Source organism: Camellia sinensis, chromosome 8 (assembly GCF_055761805.1).
Source record: "Camellia sinensis isolate YWXY chromosome 8, ASM5576180v1, whole genome shotgun sequence".
NCBI classification, from domain to species: Eukaryota; Viridiplantae; Streptophyta; class Magnoliopsida; order Ericales; family Theaceae; genus Camellia; species Camellia sinensis.
The window spans coordinates 137,640,148-137,655,228 of NC_138968.1; the positions used below are offsets into that span (position 1 = coordinate 137,640,148).

Consider the following 15,081-nt stretch of genomic DNA (forward strand, 5'->3'; position numbering starts at 1 on the left):
CTCACAGTGATCGGCTTGTGGATGCGCCCTGGAGCTTGACCCTACACATTTCATGAATACAAAAGGGTCACTAACAGTTCAATTCGTTCTTTAATTCACATATTCCTCTTTAGGCTTTGCTCTTATCTCATTAACTCATTTACAATGCTTAACACATGCCTAAGAGTGCTTACAAGTGAAAGAGAACGGAAAACGAATCACAGAATGTATGAACAAAATTCCAGAAAACAGGGTCCCCGCTCGAGCGTAAGCTTCTCCGCTCGAGCGGACCCTTAAGGCCTGCAAGGTACTGGTTGCACAAAAGATGCGCTCGAGCTGAAGGTCCGTCTACAAAGATCCACGCTCGAGCGTGAAATGTCCCGCTCGAGCGGGCATCCAACTCTGCAAAAATGCTGGGAGCACGATTTTCCCGCTCGAGCGGCCATTACCCCGCTCGAGCGGACCTCAAAAATCTGGGTTTCCCAGATCGTGTTCTTGAGCTCCAAATCAGTTTTCCATCTACATTTCTTGCATGCAATGGTTCAAATTACACATTTACACATGCTAACATGCTACTAATGCAGATTACAACATTAGGAAGCTCAATTACATGAATTATCTACATGCATGTCCCAAATTGTCTCAAACCCATCATCAACATGCTCAAATTCAAACATTCAAGACTTATACTCCCATGATTTGTACATGCATGTGGGAGATGCTCATCATTCTCAACTTAGATGGTACAAATGGTGACTACAACATGAGCTTTACCCAAAACTCCACATGAATCATGTGTTTCAAGCTCAAACATGCAAATTCAAAGTAATTTCTTACATGCATGAGTTCTAAGACTTCAATCTCAACAAAATCGACTCATTACATGTTCTTGATCACAAACAACCCTTGAACTTACAAATTACAAGTAAGAGTTCAAGAAATCACTTACCTAAGAGCTTCAACACTCAAGCTCTAGCCAAATCTTGAGCTAGATCTTCAAATTCCCAAGTCTTGAGCCCAAATTACACAAATCTCTCCCTTTTTCTCTCCATGGCCGGCCTCTCTCTCCCTCTCAATTGTCTAACTCAGATTTTGAGTTTTAAGAGAGCTAAAGGGGAGTGCAATGCAAATATACAACAAGCCCCACTAACAAATATTTTAATATAAAATAATGGGGTGCTTAATTTATCAATTTAATCAGTTTAAATTGACCAGAATCAAATTTCAATTAAATTTCACCGTAGGCCCTAAAAATTATGCCAACCACAATGGCGTAGTCAATTTCGGGTTCCGTGGCCGATAAGGCCCTCAATTAAATTTCCAAAACAGACTACTCAAACAGATATTCCTACGATGAACAGATAAAATTTCAAACCACATATTTTCACATAGTGGAACACAAAATCATATCAAAATACATAATCACATCATGTTAAGGACCAATTAACATACTACGGAACAGGGGTGTCACAATATGCGTATGAGATTGGACTTTTGAGATGTTATTTGCGCCTATAAGATTCCTTGAGGTCTTATTAGAAGGGTACTTTGTCAATACTTGTTCTACTAAGAATTATTGGTTTCTCATGGGACAAATCTCATCACTAAAGGATAATTCGTGTGTGTTTACGTGACTAAGTGCTTATGTGGAGTGAATTGAATTTTTTTTTGTGGTAGAATATAGGTGAATGATGTAGTTTAACGTGTGAGGCAAGTTGTGAGCACATTTCGAATTATGTGCTAAATTATCTATCTTGTTCCTTAATTAGGATGTCAGGAAGGGTTCGAGCTCATGGTGGTAGAGGTGGAAGACGTGGTAGAGGCCGCTAGAGTGTACATGAAGTACCGGTCCAAAGGTTCCGATGCAAGAAGAGGGTGTAGGCCAAGCTTATATGGCCAAGCAAGTTGGGCAAGCTGAGATACCGGGGCAAGCGGGTCAAGCTGCAATGGAGGCCCTAGCCCGAGAAATGGCGGGGGCATTGAGGGAGTCCATGAACATACTTACGGCGGAAACCCAAACTAGGGAGAATACCGTAGAGACAAGGGCGAGCTTCCTCACAAGGGAGTTTTTGCGGGCCAAGCCGGATGAATTCCATGGTGGCCCCGAGACAAAGAAAGCGGATGAATGGCTTGAACAAACTGTGAAGACTTTTGAGATGCTTCACATAGAAAACAGTGAGTTGAGGGTGACTCTTGCGAGTTACTACCTTAAAGGGGACGTGGGCCAATGGTGGAAGTATGCCAAGGGCCGAATAGAACCGACATGGGAGGCATTTGTGGCGGCCTTCCAAGATAAGTACCTACCTCCCACGGCTAGGGAGAGGTTGAGGTAGGAGTTCCAAGACCTTAAGCAGCTTAACATGTCCATAGTCGAGTTCGAAGCGGCCTTCTCTAGCTTGTCCCGATTTGCACCAGAATTGGTAACGATGGAGGAACACCATTGCATTGAGTTCGAGAAGAAGCTTAGAACCAAGATCTTGTTCAAGGTTGCCGGGAACATGATCCGAAATTATGACCGTCTTGTGGAGGCGGCCGCACATATGGAGATTACTATGGAGGCCGAGGAGGAGGGGCTTCGAAATTCGAGGTCTAGGGGCCAAGGGTCGCAGGGAGATTATAGGCCCAATAAGAAGAACAGAAATACCTATCCATCCCGGCCCCAGCCGCAGCAGTCTAGATCCACTTTCCTCTTGCCTAGTGCGAGCCCGAGGAAGAGTACATCGAATGGGTTTTCTTGCTTTAAGTGTGGTCAACCGGGTTACAAGGCCTTTGCGTGTCCGTAGAAGGGAGAAGGACAACAGGTGTTCCTGCCACTATCACCTAACCGATCTCAGAGTCAGCCTCAGAGTAGAGGGCAGAGGCCTGCTTGCTATCATTGCGGTCAGTCAGGGCATATGAAGAGAGCTTGCCCGTAGTTAGGAGGTACATCTGGCGCATCAGGGTCGAGGCAGACTTAGAGCCACCAGTAGGCTCACTCAACTCAGACTTCACGCGCTCATCAGGGAGCCGCTTCGGCTCAGTCAGTACAGCATGCCTATGCTTTGAGGGATGAGCAGGTTGATCAGAGGCCACAAAGGCGCGCGTACGCTGTTACCGCGCCATAGCAGTTGCCAGGATCCTCAGTCGTGAGAGGTATTTTTATTGTGTGTAATTCTTTGGCCAATGTGTTGATAGATATGGGTGCGTCTCATTGGTTCATATCTACTGCATTCCCATCTACATTGGGATTAGAGGTGGCACAGTTAGCGTCTCCGCTTAGAGTAGAATCTCCGGTTGGGGGTACAATTGACTTAGATCGGGGTTGTCGTGGTTGTGAGATAGAGGTTGTCGGGCGTAGACTCCCGTTTACTTTTGTGTTGCTAGACATGTCAAGTTTTGATGTCATTCTAGGCATGGATTAGTTGTCTTCATATCGGGCAGTGATTGATTGTTTTTGTCAGAAGGTCACAGTGTGCACCTTGAGTGGTGATTGTTTTTACTTTCTGGGGGACCGGGTTGATCGGGTCTTATCGCCAGTATTTGATCCTCGTGGTAGGAATGAGCTTAGTGGTCTTCTTGCTACTTTCTTGGATAGTGAGAGTGACAGGACCCAAGTTGAGTTGCCAAGGGTAGTTTATGAATACTCGGACGTGTTTCCCGAGGACCTTACCAGTTTTCCACCCCACCGAGAGATTGAGTTCACCATTGACTTAGTGCCTAGAACGGCACCAATTTCTATGGCGCCGTATACATTTGCACCTGCGAAGTTGCACGAGTTGAAGATTCAACTCCAAGAGCTTTTAGACAAGGGCTTCATTAGCCCTAGTACGTTACCTTGGGGAGTGCCGACTCTCTTTGCAAAGAAGAAAGATGGGTCATTGCGGTTGTGTATTGACTACCGTAAATTGAATCGAGTTACTGTCAAGAACAAATACCCTTTACCCAGAATAGATGACTTGTTTGATTAACTTATAGGGTCTTGTTGCTTTTCGAAAATAGACTTGAGGTCAAGGTGCCATCAGTTGAGAGTCCGAGAGGAGGACATCCAGAAAACCGCTTTTCGTACGCATTATGGCCACTATGAATTCCTTGTAATGCCATTTGGGTTAACTAATGCACCGGCCTTCTTTATGGATTTGATGAACCGAATTTTTAAAGAACACTTGGACCATTTTGTGGTCGTCTTTGTAGACGACATCCTAATCTATTCAACCTCCGAGGAAGAACACGAGACTCACTTGAGGGTAGTGCTTGATCTTCTTAGGAAGCATCAATTGTACGCCAAATTTGAGAAGTGCGAGTTTTAGCTCACCGAGGTGAAGTTTTTGGGCCATGTAGTGTCAAGTGAGAGAGTAACTGTAGATTCTTCGAAGATAGACTCTATACAAGATTAGGAGCAACCTAAAAATATTTTTGAGATCCGGAGTTTCTTGGGATTGGCGGGGTACTATCAGCGTTTTGTGAGGGACTTCTCTAGATTAGCCGCGCCTTTGACTAGGTTGACTAGAAAAGGGGTTAAATTTGTGTGGAGTGAAGGTTGTGAAAAGTCTTTCCAAGAGCTCAAAATTAGATTGACTACGGCACCGGTGTTGATCATTCCAGAGAGAGGTTTGGGTTATACCGTTTATTGTGATGCATCTCAAGATGGGCTTGGTTGTGTCTTGATGCAAGAGGGAAAGGTTGTGGCCTACGGTTCACGGCAATTAAAAATCCATGAGAAGAATTACCCTACCCACGACTTAGAGTTAGCCGCAGTAGTGTTTGCCTTGAAAATTTGGAGGCATTACTTGTATGGTGAAAAGTTTGAAGTTTTCTCCGATCATAAGAGCTTGAAGTATTTGTTTTCCCAAATAGATATGAATTTACGTCAACGGAGGTGGATGGAGTTTTTAGAAGATTATGATTTTGAGTTACACTATCACCCGGGGAAGGCCAATGTAGTGGCTGACGCCTTAAGTCAAAAAACCGTGAGTAGTTTGGTGAGTGTGGCCATTCGGGAGTGCGTTATGTTGGGTGAAGTCGCCAAGTTTGAATTGCAATTGGGTGAGTCCAAAGAGGGTGCAACATTGTTTACTTTGACTGCGCAACCTGTCTTGATTAGCAAAGTTGTAGGGGCACAACAAGGAGACCGTGAAGTAGAGTTAATTTGTGATAGAATCTCCTACGGGAAGGAAGAGAAAGGTTTGAACATTCACTCAGATCAGAGTGTACGTTACCTACACCGTTTGTTTGTACCTGAATCTTATAGAGAGGAAGTGCTTCAAGAGTTCCATCGCTCACGTCTTGCAGTATATCTGAAAGGCACCAAAATGTACCGTGACCTTAGTCGGCAGTTTTGGTAGAGGGGTATGAAGCGAGATGTCGTATCCTTTGTATCCAAGTGCCTTACTTGTCAGCAAGTGAAGGCCGAGCACTAGAGACCAGCGCGTTTGTTACAACCTTTACCAATAGCCGAGTGGAAATGAAAGCGTGTTACCATGGACTTCGTAGTTGGGCTTCCTAAAATGCAGCGGGGCAATGATGCCATTTGGGTAATTGTTGATAAGCTGACTAAGTCCACACATTTCATTCCAATGCGTACTAGCGACTCAGTTGAGCACTTGGCAGAGTTGTACGTTAGAGAGATAGTTCAACTTCATGGGGTTCCGGTAACCATCGTGTCGGATAGGGATCCTCGTTTTACCGCCCGGTTGTGGCAAAGCCTTCAAGAGGCGTTGGGAACCAAATTAACCTTTAGCACTGCTTATCACCGTCAAACTGATGGGCAGTCGGAGCGTACCATTCAGATTTTGGAAAACATGCTCAGAGCTTGTGTCCTAGATTTCAAGGGGTCTTGGGAGAGGCATTTACCGTTGATTGAGTTTGCTTACAATAATAGTTATCAAGCTAGTATCGAGATGGCACCATTTGAGGCCTTGTATGGCCGACCTTGTAGATCACCTGTTTGTTGGGCTGAGGTGGGAGATGCATCGTTGTTGGGTCCGGAAATTGTTAGGGAGACAACTGAGAAAGTTGCTCTCATTCGAAAGAGATTAGCTACAGCCCAAAGCCGACAGAAAAGTTATGCCGATAAGAGGAGACGACCTTTGTCCTTTGAAGTGGGTGATCATGTGTTTCTTAAGATCTCACCTAGGCGGGGTTTGATGAGATTCAGTAAGAGTGGTAAGTTGTCTCCGAGGTTTATTGGGCCTTCTGAGATATTGGAGAGAATTTGGGAGGTGGCATATCGGTTAGCTTTACCGCTGCAACTTTCGGGAGTTCACAATGTGTTTCATGTGTCCATGCTTTGAAAGTACGAACCCGACCCTTCTCATGTGTTAGATTGGGTTGCCTTGGAGGTGGACGAAGACGCCTCCTACGAGGAGTGACCGGTCCAGATATTAGATACCCGGGAGCATGTGTTACAAGGTAAAACTATACCGTTAGTGAAGGCGTTGTGGAGGCACCATGGGATTGAGGAAGCGACTTGGGAACGGGAAACGGAGGTCCACTCCAATTATCCGGATTTATTTAAGCATGCTTATTGTTTTACTTTAGTTGTAATGTTCCCTTTTGTTAAAAGGAGAATGATGTTAAACTTGTAAATCATACGTTGAATGTGTTCTTAATTTGAGCGTGAGATTGTAAAGGAATGATATTTTGCTAAACATGTTTTATTTCATGTATCTAGTTGGAGCGATTGTGTTTGATGAAATGATGAGAAAGAAAATGGTGATTGTTGGTTGAACAATGATGTTGAGACTTGATAATGTTGTTGGCGTGGTCATTATCGCTAGAGCCTTTTGGTTAGTTGTTTAAATTTCGGGGATGAAATTTTCTATGGTAGGGAGGTTGTGATGATTAGGAATAAATTATTCGCTCCGTTCTCTTTTGTTTTCCCATTGGGTTGTAGTGTCTGAAAGTTTAGTTCTTAATCAAAAACCTTGTCCTCGTTTTTCAGTGATTGACTTTCACTTGTTCCAGAGAGTGCGGGTTCAGGTCCGAAGTGCCGAGGATCAAACCGAAAATTTCTGGGCTACTGGGCCAAGGCCGCACGTGCGGGGGCCCAGGCTGCACGTGCGAGGGACGAGGCCTCACGTGCGGAAAAGGATAAGCTTCAGGGAGGTAGTACACTACCTAAAAGGCAGGTGCGGGCTGAGGTGCGGTAAGACCACCGCACGTGCGGGAAAAGGCACTTCTCACATGCGGGGATGAGCGCCGCACGTGCAGCCAATTGGGCAGTCCGAAACTCTATTTTTCTTTCTCTTTTTGGCCAAATTTGTATCACATTTGGGGCTTTTCTATCTCCCTCTAAACACTATTTTTCTTATCCTTCTCTCTAGAAAACCTCATCAAAACATAAAAAAAAAAAAAAAACCCTTTGATCCTTGCAATTCCTTGGGTTTAGATTCCTCCTCTCTCTAATCTTGAAGATCTAAGCTAGGGTTCCTCTTGGTGTTGTGGAAAAATTGAAGAATCTTCCATTAAAGCTAGGGTTTTATCTCCATTTCTTCATCAAACATTGAGGTAGGGATTTCTTGAGTCATATATACATGTTTTGCTATATTAATGTTGATTTAAAAGTTTTCTTGAAGTATTGTGTTGATTTTGATTTTGTTCCAAATGTAGAGAGGGTTTTAAAGAATGGGTTTAGATCCCAACTTTTTTTTTAATCCATGAGGATGTTCTTTTTATAAAACTCAAGAAAGATGATTTTGGTAGGATTTCACCAAGGAAATGGGGAAAGGTTTTGTCTTTGATGAAAAATCCTAGAATTTGGGAATTTTGGAAAAATGTGAAAAGGCCTATGGATTTCTTTCTTTTCTTGTGTCAAGGGAGTGAATGAGAGTAAAATTTCATCATATGTTAAGCAAAATAGCAATCTACTTGATATATGAGAAATGAGATGTTATTTTAGCATTATTGCTAAACACTTGAGCATGTATTGTTGTGATGTGACAAATCGTTGTACACCATGGATTGTGGGAATTGTAAAAAAATTGGAGATTTGTGTTTAAAAACATCACATGTAGTCTTGAAGAGACTAAATTGTTAAGACTTGTGAAATAAGAAATTTTAGCTATGTATTGATGGCATATGGTTATCTTGTGAACGAACATAGAAGAGAGGAAATGAGAAATGTGATTGTTGGCATTATTGTAGAGATATTGGAAAATGTAGAAATGCTATGAGGTATGGAAAATCATTGCATGGCATACTCATTCAATTTATTATTATGCATTGTGAATTTGGATTGGAGATATTTATTTCATGAAAGAAAAAGGTATTGTGATAAGAACTATGGAAATGTGTTATGGGGTAAATATGTTGATAAGTCCGGATAGCAGGTGTAAATGAGTTTGATAAGTTGGCCTGAGTGTCCGGGGTGAAAGACCGAAAACATGTGCGGCGGAGGTACCACTTCCCTTTCGTTTAGCAACCAGTAAAGTGGGGTTATTGGTAGTGCTTGTTGAGCCTACTTGCATACACCAACCTAAGGATTACCAGTGTCGTATTTACCACCCCTATTGATTAAAATTGGAAGTTTCGGAAATTGTTGAGATTGCAAACTTTTATTGAAACATGATGATCACCAAGACAAATATGAAATGAAGTTTTCTTTAAAAAGGCATTGCATGGCATTGGCATTTGCATTTTACATTGAGAGTTGCATAACTGTGACAACCCTCACCTCTAATTAGCGTTAATTCATGATTAAACATGATAAGTAATTGATTAAGATGAAATCCTAAATTGATTGTGTGAGTGTGTTGTTTAATTGCATTTTTATCTGTTTGTTACAGAATGATCTGTTCATGTTTTTATTTCGAATTGCAAAATTGAAAGCCTTATCGGCAATCGATTTAGAAATTGATTAGTGTTATATGCTAATTAGGATTTATAGAATGTTATAGTAGGTCTAATTAAAATTCAATTTGGAATGATTAAATTAGAATAAATAATGCTAGATTAATTGAATATAGGTTATTCACGCAATTGCCACTAAGTGGGTTGATTCTAGACCAATTCTTTTCACACATTTGATACATCATCTTTTCCATCCTCTAGACCAAACCATGAGAGAGAGAGAGAGAGAGAGAGAGAGAGAGAGAGAATTGAAAGAGGAATTGAACCCAACAAGAGTCTTGTTTGAACTTAGAAGAAATTGAAGAGGACTTGAGATATTAGGCTTCTACACTTGGAATTCAAGACTTAAGGTAGGAAATTCATTCTCTTAATTGTGAATTTAAGTTGTCTCGTGCATGGTTCATGGAAAAATTGGAGATTTGAGTCAAGAATTAGCTTAAAGTGTTGATTTGAGAGTTCATTCATACATGCATGATCATATCAAAGAAATTTTGAAGTTGTTTTCATGGGATTCACACATGCATGTTCATATTTTAGTTGTGATCCAAGAATTCACCATGTTTTTTAGTTCAATCTTGCATTTGGTCATACTTTGGAGCATTAGAGTTCATAAGAACTCATACATGTTATGTTCTTGCATTGTTCTTCAAGTTTACATTACAAATTGTGTTCAATTGTCACACCTTTGGGCTTAATTTTATGAAATGATCTTTAAAACATGTTGTATTATGGGTTTCTAAGTGTTTTTCAAAAAATTGGCCCAAAAGGATGAGTTTTGATAAGTTTGATTCTTGGTTTGAGCTTTGGGAGCAAATCTAGAAAACCCAGATTTTGGCTTCTACGCTCGAGCGAAGGATTCCACGCTCGAGCGACCACCTTTGTTTCAGATTCCCGCTCGAGTGACGGAATGCTGGCTCAAGCGTGAATTTCAAGCTTTCAAGTTTTTGAGTGTGCAGACGCATGCTCGAGCGAAGAACTGTATCTCACACTCGAGCGAGCATCAAGCGAGTATCGAGCGGAGAATTTCAGCAACCAGTACTTTTCATGTTTTTGCAGATCGCTCGAGCGAGGGACTCTACGCTCGAGCGACCTCTCTGTTTTGGTAGGCTCGCTCAAGCGGAGAAAGCTATGCTCAAGTGAGACCCCTGTTTTCAGCAAGTTTGGAAAATGTTGTTAAGTGCATTTTTTTGCATCCTCATTCCATCCTAGGCATTCCTAGGCCACGTTTATGGCATCTTAATGAGGATAATGTTGTAGAACCACACCAAGCCAAGATAGGGGCTAAGTTATTAATCTCGAGTGTGTAATTTAGTGTGTGTTCGTTCTGCTACTGTGTAGGGTTGGCACCCAAGGACGCTGATTAGCCTGTCTATAGCCCAGTAATCTGTGAGTAACAATGTTGTAAAGATATGTTCAATTATAATTATTTTCTGAACGATCAACTGTACTACTTTCTGAAGTGATATTGTTTACTGAATGAATGTTTGTCCTATTTTATGAACTGTACTCGTGGCATCCATAGCAACTTACTGTTACTGTTACTGTTACTGTTACTGCCACTGTACTATTATTGTTACTGCTACTGTTACAGAGATCTCTGTTAGTTCCAATGTTTGGAACCAATACTGTATACTGTTGCGATGGTCATCAACTGACTGTTCGGTCTATTCAAACCTGTCGTACTGTTCTGCTATTGGATGTACCACGCATGATTGATATGATTTCTAAATGACTGATAGGGCATGAAATATGAGCCACTGATTGAATAACTAATATACTGATACAAATGACTGTTTTAATTACTGAAAGGACATTCATTCTTAACCCCTTTACATATTTGTTATTCACTGGGTTTTAGCTCACTGTTTATATTTATATGTAGGTGGCGAAGCACCGGATCGGAGCTAGAAGCTTCGAGTTAAGCTCATGTTTTGTCAAGCCAACCGTTGTGCCTCACTTTGAGGTTCTGTGCCTGCTTTAGCCAAGGCTGTTTTGGGGTGTTTCAAATTCACCCTTTGTCCCTGTTTTGTACCGACTGAAAAAGACTTGGTTGTACAGTTATGGTGAAGGGACTAGGTCCCTAACCTGTTTGTTATGTGTATCTGATAACTATATATGTTTATGGTTATGAATGTGGTTTTGTCCATAAAAGTCTTTTCCATTCAGGTTTTCCACAGCTCATTGGACGTCCTTTTATTACTGATTGGCTTCCGCCAGCTCCTTTATACTGTATTATTGTCTTTACTGTTAAGCAGACCTTTGGTAATCACGGATTACTGGCCGATTATGATATTAAACCCTTAGGGGCGAGTTTGGGTCGTGACAATAACTGTATATACTTTGTAAGAATTCTCTACTGGGCTTTATGTTCACCCCTATGGGACTTTGGTGCAGATAAAGATGTGGTGATCCCGCCGAGTTGAGGACGTGGATTTATTTTGTGAAGAGTAGATTGTTCTCTTATTTTTGTTGTAAATTTTTGTAAGCCAAGGGCTAAACGTGTATGGGTCTGATAGACCATTTTGTGTAACCGAGCTATTGCCTTGGAAGATGTAAGCCCTTAAGGGCATTTTTATTGTTTGAGACTAGATGCTTCACATGCTATAAATTCATGTGTTCTTCTTATCATTGAATGTATATCCGCATGTGGAACTTTTGTATAAAGCCTTGGAGATTTATTATGTAAAGGTTAGAGAATGGTTATGTTTAATTAATGAATGTGGCTTGATGTATTATACATGTTGGGTTTATTTCGGGGTGTTACACATTTGTTTGGCTATTCAAAGAATGGTTAAGTTGCATGTCAGATGCTCCCCCAAAAGCGATAATAACTGACCAGTGCAGAGCTATGTAAAATGCCATAGAAATTGTCTTCTCACAGGCTCGGCATCGTTGGTGTTTATGGCATATTATGAAGAAAATTCCGGAGAAATTGAGAGGATATTCGCAATATGAGTCCATAAAGGTTGCGTTGAGTAATGCAATTTATGATTCATTCACAAAATATGAATTTGAGGAATACTGGGAAGTAATGATTGAAAATCTTAATTTGAATGATAACGAGTGGTTGGGGGTATTATACCGTGAGCGACATAAGTGGATTCCTGCCTATGTTAATGACATATTTTGGGCTGGCATGTCAACTACACAACAAAGTGAGAGTATGAATGCATTCTTTGATGGATATGTGAACTCCAAGACAACCTTAAAGCAATTTGTTGAGCAGTATGACAATGCGTTGCGAAGTAAGGTAGAGCATGAGACAAAAATAGATTTTAAGTCTCCTAACAAATTGTATGATTGCTTAACGGTGTATCGTTTTGAGAAACAATTTCGTGCAGCTTACACTAATTCAAAATTTAAAGAAGTTCAACTAGAAATGAAGCATCTAGTGTATTGTCGTGCAAATCTTATCAAAGATGAGGGAGCAATTTGTACCTATCATGTGAGGGAGACTGTTGTTGTGGGTGAGGGGAGGAAAGTGGAATTTGTTGTGTACTTTAATTCAACTGAATGTGAGCTCCAATGTATGTGTCGGTTGTTTGAGTTTAGAGGTATTATGTGTGCCTATTCACTTTGTGTGCTCATTGAGAGATCCATATATGAGGTGCCAAACAAATACATTGTTTCGAGATGGAGAAAAGGCTTGGAAAGAGGCTACACATGCATTCCAACCACATATACTAACTTTGGCTCTTCTCTACATCCAAAGTTGCATGATAACTATCACAACACGTTGGATAAGATCCTAGAACTTGCTACCAATGATGATGGTAAACACAAAGTGATTCAACTTGGGTTGATGAAAATCAAGGATAAAATGAGAACAGTTCAATCAAGTAGTGCGAGTAATGTGCCATGTACTAGTACTTTACCACCTTCCCATACTTCACCAAAAAGTATGCCTCGTATCAATACTACAAAAGAAAACATGAATCGCAAGGTTGATGCAATAGTGTATGCCTTGTGTGTATGTAGGTTGAATTGAATTACAGGTTCTGTGTGTATGTCCTGTGTATATGTCTTTGTTGAATTTGTTGAGTGAATTGTAGAGCTTGTGTGTATGTCTTTGTTGAATTGAAAATTGGTGGAATTGGTGGAAGTTGTTGAAAGAAACCTGTTGACTTTATGTCTGTGTGAATTACAGGTTGAACACAATGTCTGTGTGAATTATTCATGTCTGTGTGAATTGGTTGAAGTTGGTGGAAGTTGTTGTTCCCTTTTATTTATGTCTGTGTGAATTACAGGTTCATTCAAGGTCCTTCAACAGATTTCTTGAAACAGATTCTAGGTGAAACAGATTCAACAAATTTCTTGAAAGGAATTACAGGTTCAACAGATTTCTTGAAAGAAACAGGTTCATTCAAGGTCCATCAACCTGTGTGTATGCTTCTCATTGAACCCAACATGTTGTTGAAATATTCATCTCAATAACAAATATTCATCTCAATAACAACCATCACATTATACACATTATTCATCTCAAAGAAACCATCACATTATACCCATTGTTAAGCAACCATCATATATAATAACAGAGCCTACATTCATAAGCAACCAATAGATTTTTAAGCGACCAACATAATTCTATTAAATAAGCAACCAACAGATTTTTCACCTATTAATTAAGCAACTAACAAATTTTTAAGCACCAACAACAAAATATAAAACAAGTAAAAAAATAGATTACATTCATAACATGTTCCAAAACCTAACAACTGAGTCATTTACATAATAAAGTACAAAAATACAAAAAATACAATGACATAAGTCATTGCCTTGAAAATATTTTCCATCCTTTGAAGCCTTTTATCATGCTCATGAATTGCATTGTCCATCTCACCAAGCCTTCTCCTTAGATCATTAATTTCTTCTCTTCTTATGTCTGTCCGAGGTCCAGCATTGGAACAGATTGTGGAGGTAACATCGTCGTTGTCATCAACAGCAAACCTGAAGTAATTGCAGTGTTCGTTTGCACTCTACAATGCATAAGAATCAATTAATCAAATCAGACAAATGAAATTTGGAAAAAGTAAAAGATTAATTTATATAACAGATACTTACATATTTTATTGGGCAAACAAAAAACACACGCCCTTGGTTTCCATTCTCATTTGTTCATACAATATACATGGAAGCTGTTCTTCCACAATCATACAATCTTGGCTTTAATCTTACGTTCCTATTATTAGTAGAAGATGAAGCCCATTTTTTTATCTTCATAAAAAATACCAACAGATTTAACTACCTCATACTGATGGATAAGCGTCATATTGATACATAATGACGCATTCATAGTGATGTTTTCCATAAACAGAGTTCAATCTTGATAACATATTTGTTTAAAGAGTTCAATCTTGATAACAGAGTTCAATCTGTTTAAATTCTGAAAAGGGAACTCTTTATGTGTTCTTACTTTGATGGTCACTGCGTATTGTTTGCATAATTCTTAGAACTATTGTTTCAAATAATAAGGGCACTTTGATATTATAGGTTTGTATCATTATGTAGAATTCTATTATGGCCAGAAAGGTAGCGAAGGAACTGTTGAAGAATTAAATTGATCGATGAACTACATGGCTTTATAAAGAAGATAAAGTCAGGAACATTTGAGTAGATTTTCAATCTGTAACCTTCATAAAGTTGTGTCTGTTGCTAAGCTAATGTGGATAAATGTTTTATTGAATGTTATCGAACTGTGGGCTGTGTGATTATGTGAAATCTATTTAATGGATTACCTAAATGTGGGCATATGAGCATTAAAAATAAATAAATAAATAAGTACATGCATCAGCTACATATTTCACTAAGAGGTGGGTGTTTTTATTTGTGCATTTATTTTGACATGATTATATTATAATCTTTTTATGATTTATTTTGTATATATCAGGCTTTAACAATATGAAAGATAATTTAGATACTAAAAATGTTGTCACAAGTGCCACTAACAAATTTGACTTGTTTAATTCGATGTGGTGGTAATGTATTATTTCATTATTCAAAATGTTATTCACATTCTGCAACAATCTATGATTATTTTCCTTCTTACATAATTTTCTTTTGTTTTTCAGTATTACAAAAAATATATAGTCGAATCCACATTTTATCGTGAGACAAATTCAAAGGCAAATCCCAACAGGCATATTTTGCATGACCAAACTCATCACAGATGTGTATTTCAAGCAAAACCAATCAAATGTATACAGAGAATAACAGATTCACAGGCAAATCCCAAACCCTAACACATCACAAATTAAAGCCAAATCCTAAACCCTA

General features: G+C 39.7%; 1 protein-coding gene across 1 annotated transcript; it reads left to right on the plus strand.

Annotated features, from left to right (window-relative positions):
- The first annotated feature begins 11,716 nt into the window (after positions 1-11,716).
- Positions 11,717-14,787, plus strand: LOC145798101 (protein FAR1-RELATED SEQUENCE 6-like). Its single transcript, XM_082885572.1, has 4 exons — positions 11,717-12,300; positions 12,953-12,964; positions 13,053-13,162; positions 14,696-14,787. The coding sequence occupies exons 1-4, from the start codon at positions 11,717-11,719 to the stop codon at positions 14,785-14,787; spliced, it is 798 nt and encodes a 265-aa protein (XP_082741698.1).
- The last annotated feature ends 294 nt before the right edge of the window (positions 14,788-15,081 follow it).